This window comes from Monodelphis domestica, chromosome 5, assembly GCF_027887165.1.
Source record: "Monodelphis domestica isolate mMonDom1 chromosome 5, mMonDom1.pri, whole genome shotgun sequence".
NCBI classification, from domain to species: Eukaryota; Metazoa; Chordata; class Mammalia; order Didelphimorphia; family Didelphidae; genus Monodelphis; species Monodelphis domestica.
This window is the reverse complement of record NC_077231.1, coordinates 323,392,431-323,415,559: the sequence shown is the minus strand read 5'-3', so window position 1 is coordinate 323,415,559 and position 23,129 is coordinate 323,392,431. Positions and strand designations below refer to the sequence as shown.

General features: G+C 49.1%; 1 protein-coding gene across 1 annotated transcript in view; it reads right to left on the bottom strand.

Moving 5' to 3' along the window:
• THSD7A (thrombospondin type 1 domain containing 7A) overlaps nucleotides 1-23,129 on the bottom strand; it is a 360,671-nt gene that overhangs the window by 2,921 nt on the left and 334,621 nt on the right. Inside the window, exons 17-26 of the mRNA XM_056800585.1 lie at nucleotides 20,613-20,766; nucleotides 18,325-18,466; nucleotides 16,495-16,610; nucleotides 12,049-12,166; nucleotides 11,483-11,628; nucleotides 10,769-10,943; nucleotides 8,382-8,555; nucleotides 7,983-8,078; nucleotides 4,844-4,926; nucleotides 4,262-4,472 (exon numbers count right to left, since the gene is read on the bottom strand). Of these exons, the coding sequence (XP_056656563.1) occupies nucleotides 4,262-4,472; nucleotides 4,844-4,926; nucleotides 7,983-8,078; nucleotides 8,382-8,555; nucleotides 10,769-10,943; nucleotides 11,483-11,628; nucleotides 12,049-12,166; nucleotides 16,495-16,610; nucleotides 18,325-18,466; nucleotides 20,613-20,766 (1,415 nt within the window). The remainder of the gene's footprint in view (nucleotides 1-4,261; nucleotides 4,473-4,843; nucleotides 4,927-7,982; nucleotides 8,079-8,381; nucleotides 8,556-10,768; nucleotides 10,944-11,482; nucleotides 11,629-12,048; nucleotides 12,167-16,494; nucleotides 16,611-18,324; nucleotides 18,467-20,612; nucleotides 20,767-23,129) is intronic.

Below are 23,129 nucleotides of genomic sequence, written 5' to 3'. Positions count from 1 at the left end.
TTATGGGCGCTCCATCTGCTAAAGCTCTGAGTGAATTTTTAACATCATCAGCAAGGCGGGATCCTGGGACACCAAGAGTGCTGGTCAGAGCAGCTGCCTTCTGATCAGCATCTAGAAAGGACCCAAAGCTTGCTTGGGTCCCAGTTTGCTAGCACTTTCTGTCAACGGACTTGGCGACATTTCCTGCAATGACAAGTCAGAAAAGGGGGGAAATCGACTTTCCAGCATGATCTCATTTGATGACGCTGAGCCCAGGAAGTCAGACGTTGAGTTCCGTCTTGGTGATGTCCTTCCTTCCCCCTCGAATCTCTGAAGTCTTTCTTCTACATGAATTCTCGCTGAGCGCCAGGAATTCTTTATAGGCCCACCCCTGCCCCCATCTGCTGTAGAGAGTGACCTGAAAGGGAGTGCTGCGGGGGCTGAGTAGGGCTGCCATGTGCAAGGGGGCTTCACGCTCTGCCAAACGCAGATCCAGTAGCAAATGGTGGAAATGGCAACAAGGTCAACTTAATCTCCATTTCAGGAATTTTTTTTCTGGCAATAAGAGCTACTTTGAACTGGAATGGCTGCCTGGGGTGGGGCACCCCCTCTTTAGAGATCTTCAAGCAGAGGTTGGAGGGCCCTTTGTGGGGCATGTTATAATGAGGATTGCCTTTCAGACACAGGTTTGAATGGAGGAACTCAAAGTCTCTTCTCGCTCTTCAATTCCGCGACACATCTGTGATAGATAGATAGACGGGGAAGGCCTTCTAGAGGTCCAAGAAAAGGAAGGCTGAGCCTGAGTTGAACAGTCAGAGTCTGTTAGGGTGCGCTTTGGGTGCAAGTGCACACGTCATCATTTCATCTCATCGTCACAAACCACATCCTCTTTTGTGATTCTGTATCCGACGTCTCACATCTGGCTTTTTATAGAGTGGGTTGGATTTAAGATGGGGGAATCGAGGCACTGGTGTCGGTTTGTTTTTTAACCTGCCGTTTTATGGCAGTGCTTCATGCGAGCACATTGACAAGCATTTCCTCCATCTATTAATGACTCTTGTCGCTTTTCCATATTCGTTCTTAGTGTTTCGAAGCACCTGCTGAACTATGCGCTAAAATGAAGGGCCAGCTCCATTCTAATGGCCAGTCAGAAGATTTCCATCTGATTTGCTGCAGTTGCCTGGAGTGATTGAAAAAAATGTCCCACCCATGAGAGCGATCTTAAAATGGGATGAGCTGCCAGCAGAGGCAATAATGTCCCACCCACTGGAGATACTCAGGAAGAGAGGAGATGGCTCAGGCATATGGCGGCTGATGCTTTTTGGAGTAAGAGATGATTCGACTAGAAGGACATCGAATTTTTTTTTCTGGCAATAAGAGCTACTTTGAACTGGAATGGCTGCCTGGGGTGGGGCACCCCCTCTTTAGAGATCTTTAAGCAGAGGTTGGAAGCCCTTTCGAATCTACAGAATGGTGATTCTGTGATCTATCACTCATCAGCAAACTTTTCTGATACGACATGGGTCAGTCGTCAATTCATCTGGCCTTGAAGTTCAGGCATGACTTGGAGAAGTTTCTGAGTTGGAGTGACCATTGTGACAAGTCTCTGCCATGCTCTGTGGAGACAATTAGCTAATGACCATAGGCTTGGGTTTGAGGATTTCCAAGATGAGTTTATTTTCCAAACATGGGTAATCTTGGCTCTCCATTTCTTTAGGAGGGCTTGTAGGATTTCTTCCTCTTATCTACAGTTAAAGAATGCATATTCTTTATGCAAAGATCCACAAAGAGATGTGTCCCTCTTAGGCAGCATCTCCCACCAACCATCTATTAGATATTTGAATGGAATCCCAGGATAGTTAGCAAAAGAGAGTTGGATGGGATCAAGTCCTGAATTTCATTTGCTGATTGCCCACATTCAATTATAAGAATAATTATTTGAGCTAAGGGCAAAAAATGGTCATGTTGCTGGCTAACTTGCACACTATCACTTTCTTGGCAGATACAGTCACTTGTCTTTCTAGCCAAGAGTTCAAATTTATATCATGTCATCTTTCTGATGATAGCTTCCCATCATTCCCTATATTGTTGCCATAAAAGTGCTTTAGAGAAAACACATCTCAGATGGAAAGTAATGGAGAATACTAATAGTTCTTCTTCTGTTTCCTGGTTGATGGCCCCTTTTGGATAGCAAACCCCCATTTGGAGCTGCTTCCCCTATTATGAAATTTTGAAGGGTTTCTGAAGATCAAGGAGATGGTCAGCTTTCCCAAGGATGTCACATTTCCAGCTTAGAACTCAAGATCCCTGTTAATGTTTTTGTTCAGTTATACCTTAGCCTCAAAATATATGGTGAAAAACTCCACAAAATTCCACTGGGAGTCAGAGGAAATTGGATGACATTTTGATGGAATATCAGACCAAGAGGTTTGGAGCTCTGCTAACATTGACTTTAGCTTTGACCTAGTACTACCACTAGGCCAGGAGAGCTGTGTGTGTGTGTGTGTGTGTGGGGGTTGTGACAGTGGCAGCAGCGGCAGCTGGTCGGAACCTCCGCTACCTGCGGAGCTGTCCTCCCAAGGTGGAGTTTCTCCTGGGGAACCTGTTTAGCACCCCGGTGGGTCAGTGCCTCAAAAAGGCTACAGATGAATCCCTACAGAGTGAGGACTGGACATTGAATATGGAGATCGGTGATATAATCAATGAGACAGAAGAAGGTCCTAAAGATGCCATACGGGCCCTGAAAAAGAGACTCAATGGGAACAGAAACTACAGAGAAGTGATGTTGGCATTAACGGTGCTGGAGACTTGCGTCAAGAACTGTGGCCATCGATTTCACATCCTTGTGTCAAACCGTGATTTCATAGATGGTGTCCTTGTGAAAATCATCTCCCCTAAGAATAATCCTCCTACTATCGTCCAGGACAAAGTACTGGCTTTAATTCAGCATGCAGCAGCAGCCACACCCCGGGCAACGGCTTCAACAGGCTGGCCAAACCTTGTGAGGGTAGCCATCGGGTCGTCGACCCCTGGTGAACCAGGGCTTTGCTCACCCAGCATGTGAAGACTGCTTCGGCGGAACAGGCGGAAGAAACCAATAAGAAGGTTCAACGGCTGAGATGGCAATGCAGCAAAGCACTGTGGAGTGCTCAGGGCGTGTTGGAGCACAAAAGACAACATGGAGATCCAATGCAACTGACGAAGTCTCCAGGTGTAAGGACTTTTCGTGCCACTGGACCCAGGCTTCCAACGCCGAGAGAGTGGGACTGTCTCTGTGCATCGACTTTTCCACTTAAATCTTCATGCACAGGTGTCTGTGCACAAAAACGCACAAAGACAACCGTCATCCTCGGTTACCGAGAGACTACTACTAGTACTACCACTACTGGGTCTGTATCTCAAGGAGATAATAAAAAAGAGGAAAGGATCTGCCTGTACAAAAAAATTTCTAGCTGCTCCTTTTGTAATGTAATGGCAAAAAATTGGAAATCGAAGGGATGTCCATCCATTGGGGAATGGCTGAACAAATTGTGGTATCTGTTGGTGATGGAATTCTATTGTGCTGTAAGGAATGATTAGGAAGATGGTTTCAGAAGAAGCTGGAACGATCCACAGGAACTGATGCAGAGCAAAATGAGCAGAACTGGGAGAATATTGTACGCAGTAACAGCGATATTGTAAAACGATGATCCGAAAACTCGGCTCCTCTCAGCAATGCAATGATCTGGAACAATTCTGAAAGACTTATGATGGGGAATGCTCTCCACCTCCAGAGAAAGAACTGTGGGAGGTGTCTTCCTCCTCAGTGTATTTATGGGTTTGTTTTGGGGTTTTGGTTAGGTATGAGTGTGCTGTTACAACAATGACCAATATGGAAGTATGTTTTGCACAAGAAAAAAAAAAAGAGGTTCTCAGGAAGAACCTGCTGATGCAAATCAGCTCTAGTGCACCAAACGGTGGCTATCTCTTGGGAGGTTCCCAGTCCTGCCTGATTATTTCTGCATGTGCCTCTATCTCTGTCTGCCTCTCTGTGTCTATGTCTGTCTGTGCACGTCTCTTCTCTCTGTTCAGACAACTCAGAATGGGGAAGGGACCTGCACGATCATTGTCTGATTCCCTCAGGTCACAGATGAGGAGACTGGGGCCCACAGATGTGATGGGATTTGCCTGCGGTCACCCAGGCAGGACCTGGGAGATGGCATTGCCATCGTGGCCCTCAGTCTTCCCATCCAGGACTCTGTGGGCAAAGCTCTGCTTTGCCACCCATGCCTTGTCACTTCACCTGGCCCAAATGGTTGCAGAAACCAGGTCCGTCCCCGTCCTGATGGGTTACCGGAGGGCTGCGTGGGGTGCACGGCTCGGCTCGTTTTCACATCTCCATTTTTCTCCTCGATGGTTGGGATGACCACCACGGGAATGACGGTGCATTGCTCCAGGGTCCCGTCCGAAGACATCACTTCCGTGTAGCCTTCCTCGCAAGCACAGGTCCGAGCCTGCAGAGAACAGTGCACTTTACTCTACGCACGCGCGGAAGGGGGACGGACATTCTATGCCGACGACATAGAGGGCTGTCAGCGGGGAGGGACCACAGACTGCTCTTCGGGGAAGGTCTACTGTCTCGGGTCGAAGCGTGCTGGTTTAGCACTGAGCCAATGGACAGATCAGGGACTGGACTCCTGCCTAGAGTTAGTGCAGGCTCAGAGCGCTGGACGTGTCACTGGGGGCAGTGAAAAGAGGACTCTGCAAAAAGAATCTGGACGTTGGCACGTCTCCGCTTTTCTATGCCAAAAGGAAGATTCGGCCATCAGAGACGTGCTCGGTGGGATGTGGAAAGTGGGCGGGAAGACGGAGGGCGGCCACTTACCTCACTGCAGTACGAATGGGGCTGGCTACAGGGTGGGTGACATGACCTGTCAGCATCAGGCTGGCGCATCACCAGGCAGCCCCCTGCAGAACACAGAACCGTCCGTGACCCAGAGCCTCCCAGCCCCAGAGCTAGTCGTGGCCCAGGCTCACTGCTGACCGAGGCTGAGCGAAAGGAGCCACACACAGGAGGAGCCTCAGTGGCACCTGCGCCACCCACTGTCACCCAGGAGCTACTCTGAAGCAAGCCCGTCCCAGCACTCGCTTTCAAGTCTGAATCTGGACATTTGGGACCCATCGAGTCAGAAAACACCACGAGGCGTCCCTGCGCGAGCAAGCAGCAACTCTGCTGCCCTTTTTCATGTGGGTTGGAATCTACTTTTAAAACGTTTAAAAATCAATAAATATTGAATGTGGCCAATACTAAAACATCCCACGACTGCCACTTCGATCATTAGTGCTTTGCTCCTGGACTGGCCCGTGAGCTTCCTCTTGCTTCTGCCCCTGGAATCCCTGTCTGAAGCTCCTCTGCATTCCTGGGGGTCGTCCCCATTGCCCAGAGACAATTCCTTCTGACTGCTACCCACTTGTTTCCCACAATAGGAAGGAAGCGTCTTCCAGGCAGGGAAGCCTTCCTCTCCCTCGTGCCCCTCCCTGGGCCCCGGCGCAGAGCCTCCTTCATCAGTCACCATCATCAGCTGAATGATACTGACTTGACTCGCACGGATACGGACACCCTGCAATGGGCCATTTGGCTGCTCACTCGTGGCCCCCATCAGTGCATTTCCGTGATGGTGGTCATGCGGGGACAGTCATGGTGCTTTGGGGCACGTCGGGGAGCTCGGCAGGATTCCAGGGAGATGGGCAACGTAGAAGAAGGAAAGATCCAGCAATCAGGTGGGAGCCCTGAGGTTTTCCGCCTGGCCTCTCGGAGCTCTCTTCCAGGGTCCCTGGGGGGACCCTTCAGGGGAGTCTGTCATGGCAACAGATGCCATCGAGCGATTGCACTGCCCAGGTGGATGGGCTGGAACCTTCTCCCAGGCATGTCTGGGGGGTCTGGATTTCAGCACTGGGCCGTGGGAGAGAACACGTCCTCCCGCCCTTCCCTTCCATTCACTGAGGATGTAACTGGCCTGGCACGCGTCATCTGCTGTTGGATGAGGAGCATCTGCAGCCCAGAGCCCGCGTTCTCCTGCCCCCCTTTGTATCCCTGACGTCGGTTTGGCATATTGTAACCAGTAAAAAGTCTCGGTGACCCACTAGATGTGGATGAGGTGAAGGCCGACTCTGGGTCGTTCCTCCCGGGGCAGCTCACGTTTTTCACGGTGATGGATCGGGTCCTGGCCAGTCACCACCAGCCAGCTGAGAGCAGAGATTTCTATTTAGCTGTTCATTCAAGTTTCCCCCCTAAAGTCATGCTAAACAAACCCCATTGCTTCCAAGGCTTAGAAGGTCTCCATCCAGAGAAATGAAGGCTGGGTAAGGAGGCCTGTGTGTGTCCATTTGCCACAGGAAACGGGGGCTTCTCCTAACAGAGAGAGGAAGAAGGTGGCTTGAACCACACAGCGAGAGCTCCAAAGGGGCACGGACCCAGCACAGAGGGATGCCTTCACCCCTGGCTCTCGTGGGTTATTGCTACCGACATGCGCAGAGCCCATTTTATCAAGACAAGCCTTCTGGGGAGCCCTGGCGGCCACACGTCATTTCGGACTCTTTTTGAAGGAGGCCTTCTATTGGCCTGAAGTCATTGTGTGGGCGATGGCTGCTGCTGAAGCCCAATCATGACTGAGCAGCTACAGAGGACCACGGCTGGTTTGGAAAAGGACCAGCCCTCCTCTTTGCCCTATGTGTATTATGTACATCATCAGTCATCATAGACTCCGAAAGGGATAAAAGATGTGGGCTGCCCATCTAGTTAATGAAATTCTCCCACAACAGAAGGGGACATCCCCTCATTCACACAGGTTCTCAGTCATGTACCTGTCTAAATTTGGGGAGAGCATCCTCCATCACAATGAGGGCGAAGCTCACAGGGAGAACTAACCGGCAGCATCTGCACCCGGCTCTTTGAAAAATGATCTTAACACCAAATAGGATGCGCTGTGAGGCATCCCTTGTTCTGCTCTGGAGATTTAAAATACAATCTTTGACTATTTCTTCTCTGGGACTATGGTTTTGCCAAGGTGAGCAGATAGGCAAATGCCTCTCCCCACTCCTGTGGTTCCCTAGTGGCCCTGGGGACAAACCTCTTCCTAGGACCCAGCATACCAAGGAAGCCATTTGTTTGAAGACCCTGAGTCTTTGCCCTTCTTCACCGGGGGACACAGAACCCCGACTCGGCTTCAATTCACTTGGAAAACTTTCTCTGCCCAAGAATGAAACCCGACAATTCGCCTACGAGTCCCAGAGAAGGAAACAAGTGGATTTTCGTGCTTCAGAGGGGACCAGGGAGACTGGCACACTATTCTTCTCCTCAGGGGTGAATCACTGGATTAGGTGGCAGAGATTCTTGTCAACTGGAATCCTAGAGATCTGGAGAGTCTAGGCTCCCGCTGCTATGGTTCCTGAACCTTCTAGGGGAAAGAAGCCATCTTAACACTATCTCAATGAAAATCCTCCAATTTTATTCTTTCACTTTTTTATGGGCTGTGGAGTCAGTCTTAGAGGCAGGAAGACCTAGACTTTCCACACATACACTTGCTGTGTGATTGTGGTCACTCTCTGACCTACTCTGGACTTCAGCCAAAGCTCTCCAAATGAGGAGGCAGGCACCATTTGCCGTCAATGGCACTCTCGACACCAATGAAATCAGAGGCCCAAGGCAAAAGTTTTTAAAACTTAAATAAATGTAATATTACTTTCTAAAAAAAAAGAACTCCAAGTTAAATTACCATCTGAGTAGTTAATTAATTAAACTCCAATCTGTTTTATGGGGAGGAATTATCAGCCATACAAAGGAGAACAGAAGAGGGAATCTGACGAAGGAAATGCTGCACCACTTCAGCGTCAGGAATGTGGGAGCCCTCATGCTGAGCTTGTATAGTCAGACCAAGGGCTTCCTTCCCCACTGCTGGGGGCTCGGGAAGCCCATTACCTGTGAGCCTGCTTCCTAGTGGAACAAAAGGAAGCAAGAGGCGTACCTGTTACATTTAGGCCATCTGACCTTTGACACCAGACTGTTCGAGAAGATCCCTTCCATGCACTAGCCATCCACTTGTATTCATAGCACTGGCCATCTGGGAGGAGAGAATCAACCAGTCAGCACCGACCAACAAGAATTTATCAGCCCCTTGCTATGTGTCAGGTCCTGTGTTAGATGCTGGGGATACACAGACAGCACAAGAAGTTCCTGTCCTCAAGAAGCTCCCATTCCAAACCCAAGGATGCCCTCCTTGGGACGTTTATAGCTTCTGTCTCTGGCTTGTTCCCCCACAAAGCTCACACTCCGTGAGGACAGCGACTGGGTTTTATCTGAAACAGCTGCACTTGCTGACCAAGGGCCGTGTTTGGAAAGCTTCCTGTGGAAGACCAACACTCACCATCACATGATTTGGTTTCTAATATTTGTTCTGGACACAGATGTTGATTATCTAGTTCTTGGATGATCACAGCTCGAGATCGGACCTGGATCCCTCCAAAGCCAAGATCTTCTCCATTAACACAGGTTAACTGGCACAGGCTCCAAGCCGACCACTCCTTCAAGTAGCAGTCACCTGTCCAAAGAGTTTTACAGAACATGAACCTAGGCACATATTTATTCCATTTCTACAGGGGTGGGCGAGAGACAGAGATAGAGATAAAGACAGAAGGAGAGGAGGGGGCAGATGGAAGGAGAGACAAAGGGAGATAGAGAATATAGCACAAGTCCCAATTCACCTTTTAATTCCTCCCTTCCTAACTTAAGGGACGTTTTAAAGATAAATCACTGATGTAAAGTATTGATACATTTTGGATTATTAGCATCGGACTATTCCAGCATGAAGAATAAGAGGTGGTATTGTCGTTATCAGCTTCACAAAGCAAAAACTGGCTGAAGGCTACACCAGCAGACTCGTCAAATGTAATCAAATGTGGGTCACCCCTGGACGGAGCCAGTGAAATGAATACTGTCCAAGTCTGGAATTAAAAAAAAACTCACTAGAATGACATACACATGAACTCAGAGTTGTCAGCATGGTTCAAATGGTTGATTTATGAAGATTGGTACCTAGAAATCAAGGGGACCGAGACAGCAGCTCAGAATCGCATCCTTGTCAAGTTATCTTTGACAACCCCGAATGTATTGGTTAGTGTAAATTCTGGAGTGTTCTGGTTGCCACGTTCAGCACGTGCTCCACTCTACACCATGTCGTCTCTTAGACCATCAGAGAAGTTAATGGCTTCCATTTGGGCATATTGACTTATAGAGTTTGGAAAGCTCTTGAATACAGACCTTGCAACCCTCCTGACAGAGTGGAGGGGTAGATGTCATTCCCCTTGATTTACAGATGAAGAAAGGGAATGTAAAGGAAATAATTTCCCAGATACTCCTGTGTGTGATGTACCTTCCCCATCACCATCCTAAATGAAGATCATTAAGTCTTGGGCTCTGCACACAGTAGGCACTTGATTGAAGTGGATGGTATTATGTCATATTGTAGTATGAGGTACTAGCTAAGGCACAATTTAAAGGAAAACAAACAGATCCAGGTCTATTCTGGGAATTGACCACATCAGCTCGAGTTGAATCTAAGATGAAGGAAATATGGCCTCCTGTGTTATATTGACGCAGCAGCTATGTAGTGGACACTATCCCTCAGAGAAATCACCCTGAAATGGGAAGAATTAGCTCCTTAGTCTGACCACTGAAGAGCCCGGTTCAGAAGGCTGTTGGAGCGATGGCTCCGGGAGAATAAGTGACTTGGGATCATTATAGAACCTACGCATCAGAGGCAAGATTAGAATCCAAGGCCCTGGGCTCCAGAACTAATGCTCTTTCTCTCATTTACTGTGTTGTCTCAAAGTTGAGCTATTTCAAGGCCTAAAGGATCCCGTTAAATCCAGGATGGCTGGAATTTGGGACTGGGGGATATTTCTGTTGATAATACTCTAACAATAAGTGCTTGTGTATGCATTTATCAACATTCTCACTCATGTGGATCCCCCTTCCTTTTGTTCTAATGTCTTTTTGGGACTTGGTTAAACCCAGGCTTCTAAGAGGGTATGCCAGCAGAGCCCAAGCTCTGGGCAGTCTTACCAAGCTGGAAGGACTTGAGGAATGGCCAAGATAGCCCCCTGGGTCTGCTTCCTGAAAACCTGCCCAGCTGAGTGTGTCCCCCTCATGTCCATGGCTGATGATTCATCCTCCCTCGTTCTATATGAAGGTGGCTGAGACTGTGTCTATTGATGAGAGGATATCCTGCGCTGCCATCAACGTCAACTAAGCAGAGCAACAACGTATGCGTCTTGGAATGTGGCAAATGTGTGAATTGGTCTGTCTTGACTACATTGATATGTTAGAAGGATTTCTCCCTCCCCACCCTGCCCCCCATGCATAGTAAAGGGGAGTCGGGAGAGAAAAGAAACACTGGATAATTAAAAAAAGTAAAATACAGTAAACAGAAAAGCAAAAGAGAAACATCAAGTCGTGGGGTGTTATTGCCCAAGAAGATCATGTGAAGGGGAATGTGGATGTGATCTCTGGGCCTTCACTGGGTCTGGAGAAGACCTCACAGGGTGATGGGCTATAGTGCATTACATCATGGCTCAGGAGAAAGAATAGCCCATCATGAACAAAACAGGCAAACCTGCTTAAAACTGGAAAAAAATCTATCTGTTAAGCTAATGCTAACCACGCCCTGCTCTCCCATCCATTGCAACAGGTGATCTGCGAGGCCAGTCATAGCCCGTAAAGCCCGCGCATCTAGAACTATCTTGTCTTCATTACCTGGGCAAGGCTGTGTGCAGGTTTCCTCAAGAACCATCTTCTTATTCCCATCCACAATGGGTTCTATTTCTGCACAGAATTCCTCATCCACAGCCTTGCCGAGATCCTCAGCTGATCCATCATTCACTACACAAGACACATTTCTGGTTTTGGTCCCCTCTCCACAGTGAGCATCCTAGAAAGGAGAACATAATTCTAATAAAAAGGCACCCCAAGCCCCTTTTCTTACTGGGCTCATTCACGGTCCCAAGTCATCTTCTTTCTGATTCCAAGCAATGAACAGAAAGAATGATCTGCTCCCTTTAGTTCAGCACCAGGGAGAGCATCCAGATGAAGTCCTCCTTGTCCTATTAAACACTGGCAAGGAAATACTCATTCAATGATTCTCCAAATCATTAAATGACTCTAGCCCAAGAAGAGTTAGTTCCACATCAAGTCCAATCAAGTGGTTATTTCACGTCCAAACACGTAAAGTCATACACAGCATCACAGTAAAGGGAAACTCAGAGACGCCCAGCCATTTTACAGAAGTGGAGAGAGGTCAAGTCGGCTGCAAGGTCATGTGGGCCAAGAAAGAATTGGATGTAGGCCCTCTGGCTGTAAGCGCAGTACCCTTTGCACTTGTTCACACTGTCAATAGGTCTCTTGTGTACAGCCAAATTCCCACTTGAAGGGGCTCTACAGGTTGTTATCCCACCTCCTTCAGGTATATACCTCCACTCTGCAACTTGACCACTGGCCATATTGCCATCGATAACAAGGCTTCACTGGGCAAGGTTTGAATTGTTCTATCAGCGCAGGACAAGGTCTTCCATCTCCCTGGAAAGGCTGAATGATTGTTCGCCTTCGGATCATTTTTCCTTCAAAAGACACAAAGTTAGGCAACTTAATAATAACAACCAACATTTCTCAAATGTTTTAAAGTTTGCAAAACTCTTCACATCCGTGATGTCATTCCTGCCTCATGCCCTGTGGTCCACAGATATTTTTATTCCCATTTTATAGATGAGGAGGTAGAAGACCAGAGAGATGGTAAGTGGATGTCTACAGACGTATAAATGGTAAGGAACTCTTAGAGGTGGGATTTGATTCCAAGTCTTTCTGACTCCATTTCTAGCTCTCTTTCCAAAAGGATGAACTGACTCTTTTGAGTCAATGATATACAGTAACTTGCCATCTAGCTAAAACTTGGGGCTTCCTAGTTATCAAGAACAGGAAGTGCTTCTTGAGTAAGGGAGTGCCTTCAGTTCCGTGGACCTGACAGCTGAGGGGACACCAACCTGTGAGGCCACACGTGTGAGTGCACTCTGACCAGGGTGACCAGTCAGAAAGCTGACAGTTGACAGGGCATTCCACCACACAGGACATGTTCATTTGCCAGGTCTTCTCCAGGCTGAGCTGAAAAAGACAAACATCCCACAAATGAGTGATCAGCATTCCACTCTGAGTGTTAAACGTTCCCATCTTTGGAAAGACTGAAAAGAGACACTGAGAAAAATCTCACACATTCCTTCTTTATGTGCGCGCATGGGAGGAAAAGGACTCGGGAATGTGCCCTGGGCCAACTGCTGTGTTTTGTCATCGGGTACATGGAAGTGGGTGATGATGTACACCATCCACAGCTACTTCTCCATCGCTGGAGTCAGAGCATCAGAGGGCACTGTGGATAAATTACTGGGCATTTTCCAGGTAATTCAGGAATTCTTGGGACTCTGTAAGGACGCTGCCCCATTGTTTTTAACTTAGCAATGTCCCATTCTGTGATTTCATCTTTTTCTTCCTCTGATGACATAGTAGGGAGCCCCTTGGGTGCCACTACTCTGAACACATGGCATGGGAGAGTGGCTCACATGTTCTACCTTCCTGCCTCACCTTAGATAAGAGGAAGCCAGATAAGCACCCTCAGGGCACCAGAGCAAGGTGGGTGTACACAGAGCCACACAGAATTGAAGCTGCCTTAAGAGACAAGGGAGCATTAGACTTGATGAATTCTGGAGAGCCAGTGGGGACATCATTGCTCTGTGTCCTGCATCAAGCAAATCGATAGGTTATTCAAACACTGTGACTTTGACTAATGGGCAGCTGAGAATAAGCTGAGCCACAGCAGGGAACAGGCTGAAGGAAGCTGCATCTGGGCTAACACATTGGGAAAGGTTGGAACCCCCACCGCTGGGGATTTCTTTACCCAGGATCCTGAGGTTTACTCCTATTCTCCGAGGGAAGGCACCCTGTCTTTCCTGCCTTGGCATTAGACAGGAGCATGTATCTTTAGCGATGAAGAGGCACGTCACTGATGCTGAGCTTTCTCGTCATGCTAGCACCACTGGGCACGGCCCCAGGCATTATCCCAAACTCAGGCTCGTAGCGGCTGTAACTGAAGGTCAAGGAATGGTCCACGGAGAAACTAAGGAGGTTCCTGGGGGCATCACCCTGACCCTTTATTCCTCAGTGGAGACGGAAATAGCACACTTACAAAGATAAAGAGGGATTCTAAATTCACTTTTGGCCACTGCATCCCAGGAAACTGTGGAGATTGGACCAAAGCTCTGAGGCTAAATAATTGTGACACTGAAGCTATAATGGAGAGAACCCCAGCTACGGGGTCGGCAACTCTTAGTTTCAAATGCTGCCTCCAACTTTCACTAGCTGTGTGACTCAGGCCATGAATTTCCTCATCAGTACAATGAGCATGTTCTTATAGCATCTTCCTCATAAAACTGGGAGGAACCAGTGAGAAAACATATGTAGAATGCTTTGGAAACTTTAAAGCACTAAAGAAATGCCCCCTTTCATTAGTAGTTAAAACATTTGTCTTTCTAAAAAACCTGTGAGGCAGGCAGTGCAAAGGTTATCTCCATTTACATGTGAGGCAACTGAGGCACAAGGTCACAGGACTTAGTGGCCATTACCAAGCCTGGCAAAGGCCATCTGCCTTCATTTCCTAGGCTTTTCCTATTGTGTCGTGCCACCTTTCATTGTCAGGATTATCTTTGTCACTGGATAAAAAGCTTTATCACAGTCCTGGTGTGAGTTGAGAATGTCACCTTGAGGGAAAAGCTACTGAGCAAAGGTGTGTCTTTGTGTGTTTAAACTTAGGAACCCAAATTTCCAAGGCCAGCAGCCAGCAGCATTATCTCCTTTGAACAGCAGCAGCCTGGAGCCGCAGGGGCTCAGCAAGAGCAAGTGAAGAGAAAGTCCTGGAAAAAGGCAATGGAAATCCTTCAGATGATGCCACCCAAGGAAAACAAGATTCCCTCTTAGAAAACATACTCCTCTAAACGGAAGGTCATCCTATGAGTTTTGGCCACGATTTTCTGTTTCCAGTGTGTCTCCGAGCATAAACACATCGGGCCAGCCAAGGTGTTTGTGGCTGAGCTGAGTCTCTTTGAGGTAGGGCGACCTGGTGGTGGAGCCACTGGTTCCATTATTCATCACTGGAAGTTTTCAGCATTTACAAACATGGCGAGCAGAGGCAGACTGCTGTATTTTTTCTGGGTCGGGGCTTTGGTCTGCTTGTTCCTTGCATCCATTTTTGTCTGCAGACATCAATTCCCTCCTATTAGGATCAATAATTCTAAAAATGACATCGATTTCTAGAATGCCCTAAGGTTTGCGACGCACTTTTTGTCCAAGGAAAAACAGGGCAGAACGCTCCCCAGGTGTCAGCTGTGTTAATGCCTGAAAAGCCCTGGGAACACTGAGGTGGCGCTACAAGCTATTAAGCTCCATTTTCCTCCACGTTGGGGAGCGAGCCCATCATTTTTCAGGTGACTGGAGAAACAGCAGGCATTGGCTCCTCTGGCTGGCTTGAGAACGAGTCTTGGCAGAAGGCAAGCCATCGAGCCTTTGGAAATATGTCTGTATGTGCATGTAGACGTGTGTGCAGCTGTGTGGTCTAGTTCTCCCTTGAACTGTTATTTAATCCTTTATTACAAGCTATGATGGACACATGGAATGGGTATAGCATCTAATGCTGCCCAATTCCACTCCTTCAGTTGCTTCTTTTCTCCCAGATGCCCCCTGCCTTTGCTACAGTGATTCAGAGAGCACCATTCAAAGTCATCTGACTCAGGAGGCAGAGCTTGGATGTCCTGGGCTTGCTGAATGTTTTTCTTTTTCCATTTTAATTCTTTGTGACAGGGATGGCTCTCAGGGAAGAAGCGGGAGAGGTAGGACATACCACCAGGAAGTAGATGGCGCAGAAACAAAAGAGAGCAACAACCTTATTTAAAGAGGTCATCACTAAACAAACAAATGCCATCACGACCCACTCAGGATCTAGGGTTGCATCTGGGTGGTTCCCGCCTCCATGCTTTAGGTGATAGGACCGCTTAGTAAGTTGCTATGGTTGAAGCAAGCATCTCCCTTTTTCTAATGAGCAACTCCTGAAATTAGCCCAGTTACTCCTCTGATGAGGGACCTGCATTTGAAAAGGACTTGCTGTAGCCGGGGACACCTTAGCAAAGCCCTTCAGGACCTCGGCTGACTGGTTGGCACATAGTAGGTACCCTCAAATGGAGATGGACTCAATAACCATCTTCCATGGACTTAATAGCCATTCTTTCTGATGTCTTCCTTCCATTCGTGTTAAGTGATAGGGAGCTGGAATAGCACCTGCACTTAGCCATATCTGTTGTCAATCGTCTAATGTGGCATGGTAGAAAGCACACAGGATGTGGAACCAGAAGACTAGGATTAAAAGCCTGCCCTTGGCTAAGTCACCTAACCTACCTGTGCCTCTGTTTCCTTTTCTGTGAAATGAATGGGTTAAAATAGATGACTTCTAATGTTCTTTCTCATTCTACATATGATGCACAGATCTTCAGTTATGTGGTCCCTGCAATGACCCATCTTCTTCCAAGCAGGCCAAATTATTCTTTCCTTATTAAAATGAAGGAAGCCAGAGGGCAGCTGGGTGGCTCAGTGGACAGAGAGCCAGGCCTGGATATGGGAGGTCCCAGGTTCAAATCTGGCCTCAGACACTTCCCAGCTGTGTGACCCTGGGCAAGTCACTTCACCCCCATTGCCTAGCCCTGACCACTCTTCTGCCTTGGAACCAATACACAGCATTGATTCTAATACAGAAGGTGAGGGTTAAAAAATAAAATAAAATAAAATGAAGAAAACCAAAGAAGAGTCTCTTTACCTACCTCAAAAATTCACATTTTCTCAAGATGAAAACGTGGCTCCTCTAAACATGGAAGCCAGGGGTCTTCTGCCTGGGAATGTGTGCCTATGCTTTTGTGGTGCCACTGGCTGACTCCATTTCTTGGTTAGAGTTCTGAACTCCCCTGGCCAGGTCACAGGGTTACCCATGAGCAATTCATGCCTCACTGTACTCCGAGACCACATGTGATTAATATTTGGCAACCCCGAGTAAGCATGATTGACCCTGGCGGTGTCCCAGGCACTGCCCATGGTTCCCATCCAATTAAAAGGCCAATGAATGCCCTGAGTAAGATGTACTGCTTTTATTCCTGTGATCGCTGATTGGTCCCCAAGCATTTTCCTCGGGAGAAGCTCATTAGCATAATGTTGGACCCCAAGCAGGAGGAACTGGAGGAAATGATGGGAAGAAATCAGGGATGACAGGCACAGTCTTGTTCCAAGTGGCATTTAATAGTCTGTGAATAGCCCAGAAGAAATACCTGTCAGCAAGGGACTGTGTGGAAGACAGGCCACTTGGCTCAGCAGGAATGGAGTTAGTAGGAAAAATATCCACCCACCTCTTCGCAGTATTTCAGGTCCACGGACTTGCCGTCACTGCGAACACAGTCCAGCATCCTCGTTTTGATGCCGTTCCCACAAACTGCCTTTTCACTCAGCTGGCACGTGCTCCAGTCTACAAAAAGGAGAGCAGGTCAGCACCCCCAGCCCCAGAGCAGATGTCCCGGGGGCTCGCCTCGTCTCTGCTTGCTTTGGGGCCTCACCATCCCTAACCTCAGGTGCTGCCAGCACCAGCACCACTGCACGGGGTCCAAACATAATGGGTCCACATGGAAGATCACAGGGCGAGAGGCCTGGCACTGACTGGCTCTCCAAGGGCGGCTGATGTCTCAGCTCCATCTCGAAAGTAATTTGTTTAATGACATGAACATAACCCTGAGCCAGTGAGCCAATGGCCTTTGGAAATGATGCCCTCTATAACAACAGGGACTTCCAGAATGATGTTTCTTTTTCATTAGCGAAGGACAGACAGTGTGGCACGGACAGAAGGCCAGGCTTGGTGCCAGGGTCTTCCTATCAGGTATCTTTCAGGGCCCTTAGCCTAGGAGTCTAAATTGGTGTAAGGCACTTCCCCAAAGAGACCTCTACAACACTCAGAACAAACATAACCCGTGCTTTTCATAGCCAGTTAGGCTGATTATATCTGATGTTTACATAGTAATTGGGAGGGAGGAAAAGACTGGTGAGGTCAGTCTTTTACAAAGAATGAAGGACTCACAGGGTCAGAGGATTCCAGATTTGGGAGGGACCTGGGAAGCCAGGGATCCCAACTCACTTCTGGACAAGGATCTCTCCTACAATGGGACCACCCAATGGTTTTCCTGTCTCTGCTGGAAGCCTTTCAGGGAAGGAGAATCCACTCCCTCTGGAGGCAGCCCAATTTCACAGTAAATCCAGCCCTCAAAGACAGAACTTTCCCTACTCTCAAACACTCACAAAGATAGCCTTCTCTCACCTAATGCAGACTGCAACTCACTCATGTCTTCCCAAATTGTGTCCTTGCTCACGCTCACTCATCCAGGGCTAAACCAAAGAGGCCAGATCTCCGCAAACACTGGATGAGAGCTGCGGTGTCCCCTCTCTCTGAATGTATTTTATATTCATTCAATTGACTAGATGGCACTTTCCTCCCTGCCCCCACAGAATGCAAGTGCCTGGAGGGCAGGGACAGCTTGCTTTTTCTCTTTAGGTCCTCAGTATCTAGCATATAGTAAGGTCTTTATCAGAATTTACTGGGCAGGACCTAATCCCATCCAATTCTTTCCTGTTATCAATTAACAGGAATAATGAATTGATTAATTGATTTAGAGGAAAGCTGTAATTGCAGTCCCATGGAGAGCTCCCAGGTAAAGACATTCTTCTTCCAATGGGGATTAACATCTTCCCTGTGACATCATCTTGGAGTTTTCTGGGGGAGGCTCTGGGGTAAGGGACTTGCCCAGAGTGTCTTAGTCAGTATGTGGTAGAGAGGATTGGAGCTGTGGCCTTTCTGAATTCCCCAGGACACGGCTCCTCCCTTTTACTTCACAGGTGTCCAACCTGAGATTCAGAGAGATCGAGGGATTGGCTCTCAGTCATCCTAGCTAAGCCACCATTCAACCCATTCACTCTGACCGGACTCCAGATTGAATGCTTCTATCTAGCTCTTCTGTGTCTGAGTTTCAGAATTGGCCCTTTCTTCTCCCTCCTCTCGGAAAGAACCAGGCCCAGCCGGGGGTACTTGGCTGCGCCAGAACCACGCAGAGGGAAGGCAAGTCCTTGTGGCCCCTTCGAGGCCGACCCAGGCCATCCACAGACATCTATTCCATCCTGGATTTGCTCCCGCTTACCTGTCACATTGTAGTCATAGTGGAAGCAGTTACTATTTAAGAGGCAGGGTTCCCTCTCAGTGGTGTCAGGGCAGGGTTTCCCCTCATCTGCCTGGCGGAGAGGGTCAGCTGACCTTTCCCGGGAGGTGCTCTGATTGCAGGGCTTGGAGAGAAGAAGAAGATAAGGACTGAGTGGCATGACTTCCCACTTGGAGGAGCTCAGTGAGATGTCCTGGGAGTGCACTGTTCTAGGCATCGGCAGCCCTGGGCTTTAGTTTCAGCTCCTCTACCTAACAAGCTCTGTGATCTTGGGCACACCTCCCTCCGAGACTCAGTTTCCTCATCTGTAAAATGAAAGCATTCCCCTAGGCGATCTCTGAGTCCCTTCCAGCCTTAAGAATTCAGAGGCTCCTCTGTTCCTGGGCCCTTCCCAGCAGATGGTGCACACTCCATGCAGCAGCCATTACTGGATTCATCATGGTGTAACACCGAGGAGCGTCCCCTGTCCCTACTTTAGTCATTAATAAAAGCTTTAGCTTCTTGGTTCAAGCAGAGGGATGAGCCAGGTGTGAACAAGCTCTGAACAGTTCCTCAGAGGCATTTAAACTAGGCATGGAAGAGGCTTTGATCAGTTTGGAAGGGGAGAAGACCATTGGCTGAAATAAAAGGCTGCCACCCATGGTTCTATTGGTCATGGCTGAAGAGACCCTGTCATGCCCTCCCTATGGGCTCTTGACAGAAGAGCAGGTGAGTTTGGAACCCAAACATTTGGACATCTGGAAGGCTAGAGAATAGGGCAGCTGGATGGTCCAGTGGATAAAGCACCAGGCCTGAACCTCAGGTACTTATTAGTTGTGTGATCCTGGGAAAGTCACATCACTGTGCTGCCTCAGTTTACTCATTGAAAAAAGGAGGTAGAGAAGGAAATGACAAATCAGTCCAGGTCTTTGATACTGGAGAAAGCCTCAGAAGGGATCCTGAGGAGTCAGGCAGGTACAACTGAACCCAAGTGAACAACAACACGTGTACACAATGATGAGAAATATCATCCGCTTCCCCATGTTTCCACTTTATCGCCTCCTCAAGGGTGCATCGGCGTCACATTCTCTCCCTCATTCTGCAATGGGCATCCTTTAAAGGCACCAGAGAATGCCCTTTGGGTGCCCCAGAGTGCAAACCAGTTCTGCTGGGCATCATCCTATTCCTGGGATTCTGTGGGGAAACCCTGCAATGTCGCAGGCTGCGCGATGTCAATTCTCAGCTAAGATCCCCGGCAGCCAAACTGACTCCAGGTTACGACAGGAAAAACTGACGATGGCCCACATTCTCTGGCTCAGCCCTACCCTCACCTACTCCCCCTAAGCCCCGCTGCTCTCCCTGACCAGAGCTGCCATTTACATGGGATGGATCAGCGGCCAGGCCGGGAATAGCAGCCACGTGGTGATGTTAAAGCCTGCTTGCTGTGGCTTCAGTCATCCTTCCAGCAGCCCAGAGAGGTTTCCTTTCACTGACCCGCAATTCTTAACCTGTCAAATCCCTGCACAGGTCTACCCTGTGAAGGGCATTCCCAAAGGAAGGTGGCAGAGGCACCAGGGCCCTCTGTTGGGAGAGAGACACAGAGACAGAGAGACAGAGAGAGACAGAGAGACAGAAAGAGACAGAGAGAGAGACAGAGAGAGAGAGAGAGAGAGAGAGAGAGAGACAGAGAGAGGCAGAGAGAGAGACAGAGAGACACAGAGAAAGAGAGAGAGACAGAGAGAGACAGACAGAGAGACAGAGAGAGAGGCAGAGAGAAAGACAGAGACAGAGACAGAGACAGAGAGAGACACAGAGAGACAGACAGAGAGGGAGACAGACAGAGAGACAGAGAGAAAGAGACAGAGACAGAGAGACAGAGAGAGACAGAGAGACAGAGAGAGAGACAGAGACAGAGAGAGTGAGAGAGACAGAGACAGGGAGAGAGAGAGAGACAGAGAGACAGAGAGAGAAGGAGGGAGAGGAAGCGGGGGAGGGAGGGAGAGAGAAAAAGAGAGAGGGAGGGAGACACCCACACAGAGGGCAGTAAAGGCAGGTACAAGGGGAGGCCTAGGTGGCTCCGTCCCCCAGCTTGGGAAGTTTGCTTTTCGGGTTCAGAATTCTACCCTGTAACCGGATGAGGAACCACCATTTTCGTGGCTTCCGGAATCCTGGGAAGCAGCACTTCTGATCTGCACACACACCTGCACCTGCGCCACGAGCCCTTCTCTTTCCCCTTCCTTGAGCAGTCCGTGGAAAGGCTCTAAAGATGACGAGGTCAAGAAGTCTCTTACCAGCGAGCACCTGCTCCAGGGGCCCCACTCAGACACCACGCAGTCCTCGGGGCAGGGTAGTTTGCACTCTCGAGAGCCCAGCGGCATTTCTTCGGGGTCACAGAGATAATCCTCAACCGGGTCGAAGGGCCCATCGGCGGTGTTCTGCAGGCACCTAGGAGGAACAGAGCAAAGGAGCCCCTTGGCCCAGGATGCCAGCCACCTGAGCCTGCCTCAATGGCCCCCATGATAGCCTGTGGTCCAGTGCCTGGCCCAGGGGGGGGCCTTGATCAATGCTAGCTGACCGGCCGCCTGCCTGACTTCAAGCCCTCTTGACCATCTGGCCCTCCTCCCTTTTCACCTACAGTGCTGGAACAGCCGTTGGTCTTTCTGCCTCAAGTCTCTCCAGGCCTCGTCATTCAGCTGACAAAGCGAGCTTTCTCAGATGGGGTCTGACCTCCCTACTCAATCACCGGCAGTGGCTCCCTAGTGCTCCTGGGATGAAATACAAGCTCTTTGGTTTGGCCTTTGTAGTCTGGCCTGGATAAGCTATTCCTCATGCTTGGAATTTAGGGTTCTTATTGTTTACTTCTGCCCCTTTTTCCAGGGCCCAGTTCAGGTACCCCCTTCTCCAGGGTGCCTTCCCAGATTCCTCCAGTGATTAGATAGAGCTCTCCTTTCTCAAATCCTCCTGGTTCTGCCCCTTTACCGATAAGACCCAGCATAAGTAGTACCCCCCTGGGCCTCAGTGTCCTCCTTTGTAAAATGGGGAGGTTGACCTAGATGGCCTCTAAGGTTGTTCCTTCCAGTTCATATGATATCGCAATGCCTCATCTGTCCCCTCATTGTCTTAAAGCAGACCAACCACCACTTAAAGGTGTCTGCATCCTCTTATTCCCCAGAGCACTGCTGACAGAGAGAACTTTTACTGCATTAAAAAAATATTCATTTTCAATGAATTTGAGCTCGAAATTCTCTCCAAATCCCCACTCTTCAATGGAAAGATGAGACAGAAAGCTGAATTGCCTCGCCCAGGGTCACATAGTCAGTCAGCCTCTCAGGCAAGATTGGAACTCGGGTCTCCCTGACTCCAGATCCAGTGTTCTTGCCATCCAGCTGCTCCAGTATTGCTTGGGGTGGAGCTTGAGTTCATCCACTTGCTGTGCAAACACTGTACAGGAGGAATGACTTTTCCAGACTACCAGCCATCCTGGGACCTCCCTGAAGCCCAGGGGTAGAAAAAGGGCTACGGCAGGCCTGGGCTTGGATTCCTGCTCTGCCAGCTGCTTCCTACCGGTGTGGCCCTGGGGAGGTCCCTTGACTCTTTGGGGCTCCCATGTGCTCCTCTTGACAAGGAGAGGTCTGACCTCCGAGGTTCCAGTCAGGTCCATCCCAGGACCCCAGAATCCCAGCCTGCGGAGGGCAGGGCCATGGTTTGGGCTTTGGCACCAGTGTGGTGCCTCAGCACATGCCAAGGAGGTGACCCCTGCATCTGTGCTCTGACCAGTAGGGACGGGGAGGTGGAGTGGGTCGGCCACCCAGAGACCAGCCGTGCCAGCCTCCGCAGGGATCTCCCCAGAAGGCTGGACGTCAATGCTTGTAGCCCCCACGGCCCCTTAAAGAATCCCCTGAGGCACGCAGGGGGCGGGAAAGAGAGAGACCAACACTGGTGGAAAGAGGCCACCCCCTGAGGGCCTGGAATCCCCAGCACCCTGCCCTGGGCCTGGCAGGACGGGAATACCGCTTTGATCTCTTTTATTCTGACTGGTTAGTGAAGTTCTGAATGCACTCGGGGCACTGAGGAGGGCATCTATTAAGCTAGCTGGCTTTGGGGGCTCTCGAGGAATGTCAGTTCCGTCTCCCCAACAAGTCATCAGTGATGGTCCAGAGGCAAATCTTGAGACAAGTGTGGACCTGCTCAAAGCGGCTCCTCCTGGGGGATATGCAGGCTGCTGAATTCCGTCCGAGTGTCTACATTTCATTAGCCCTGCTCTGACCTCAGAACGTCCACACTACCCTTTAGGGAGGCCATTTCTCTGCCATTAAGGGCCTGGGGACAGACCGGCCTGATGGCAGCTCTCCATCCCTCAACCCACAGCCAGGGGCGGAATAAACAAGTCAGGGAAGTCTCCGTGCTTGGGGGGACCCCTGGGGAAGAGGGCTTGGAGTCTCCAAGAAGAAGTCAGCGCACACATTTTGGAAAAGCCAAGGATGGCTTGTCATGGGCTTTTCTTGGGAAAATCGTCACCTGCTTACTCAAAGGGCCCAGCTTTGGGGATAGGAACTCACGATTGGGCAAACACTGCAAAACTAGGGCAGAAATTAGGTTCAGATTAAGATCTCACACCCTGTACAAGACACGGTTGAAATGGGTACATTTAGATTTAGACATAAAGAGCGCTACCACAAGTAAATCAGAAGAAAACAGAGAATAGTTTACCTGGCAGATCTACGAAGAGGGGAAGAGTTTATGATAAAAGATGGAGACCATTACAAGAAGTAAGATGAATATTTTTGGCTCTGCTAACTAAAAGACAG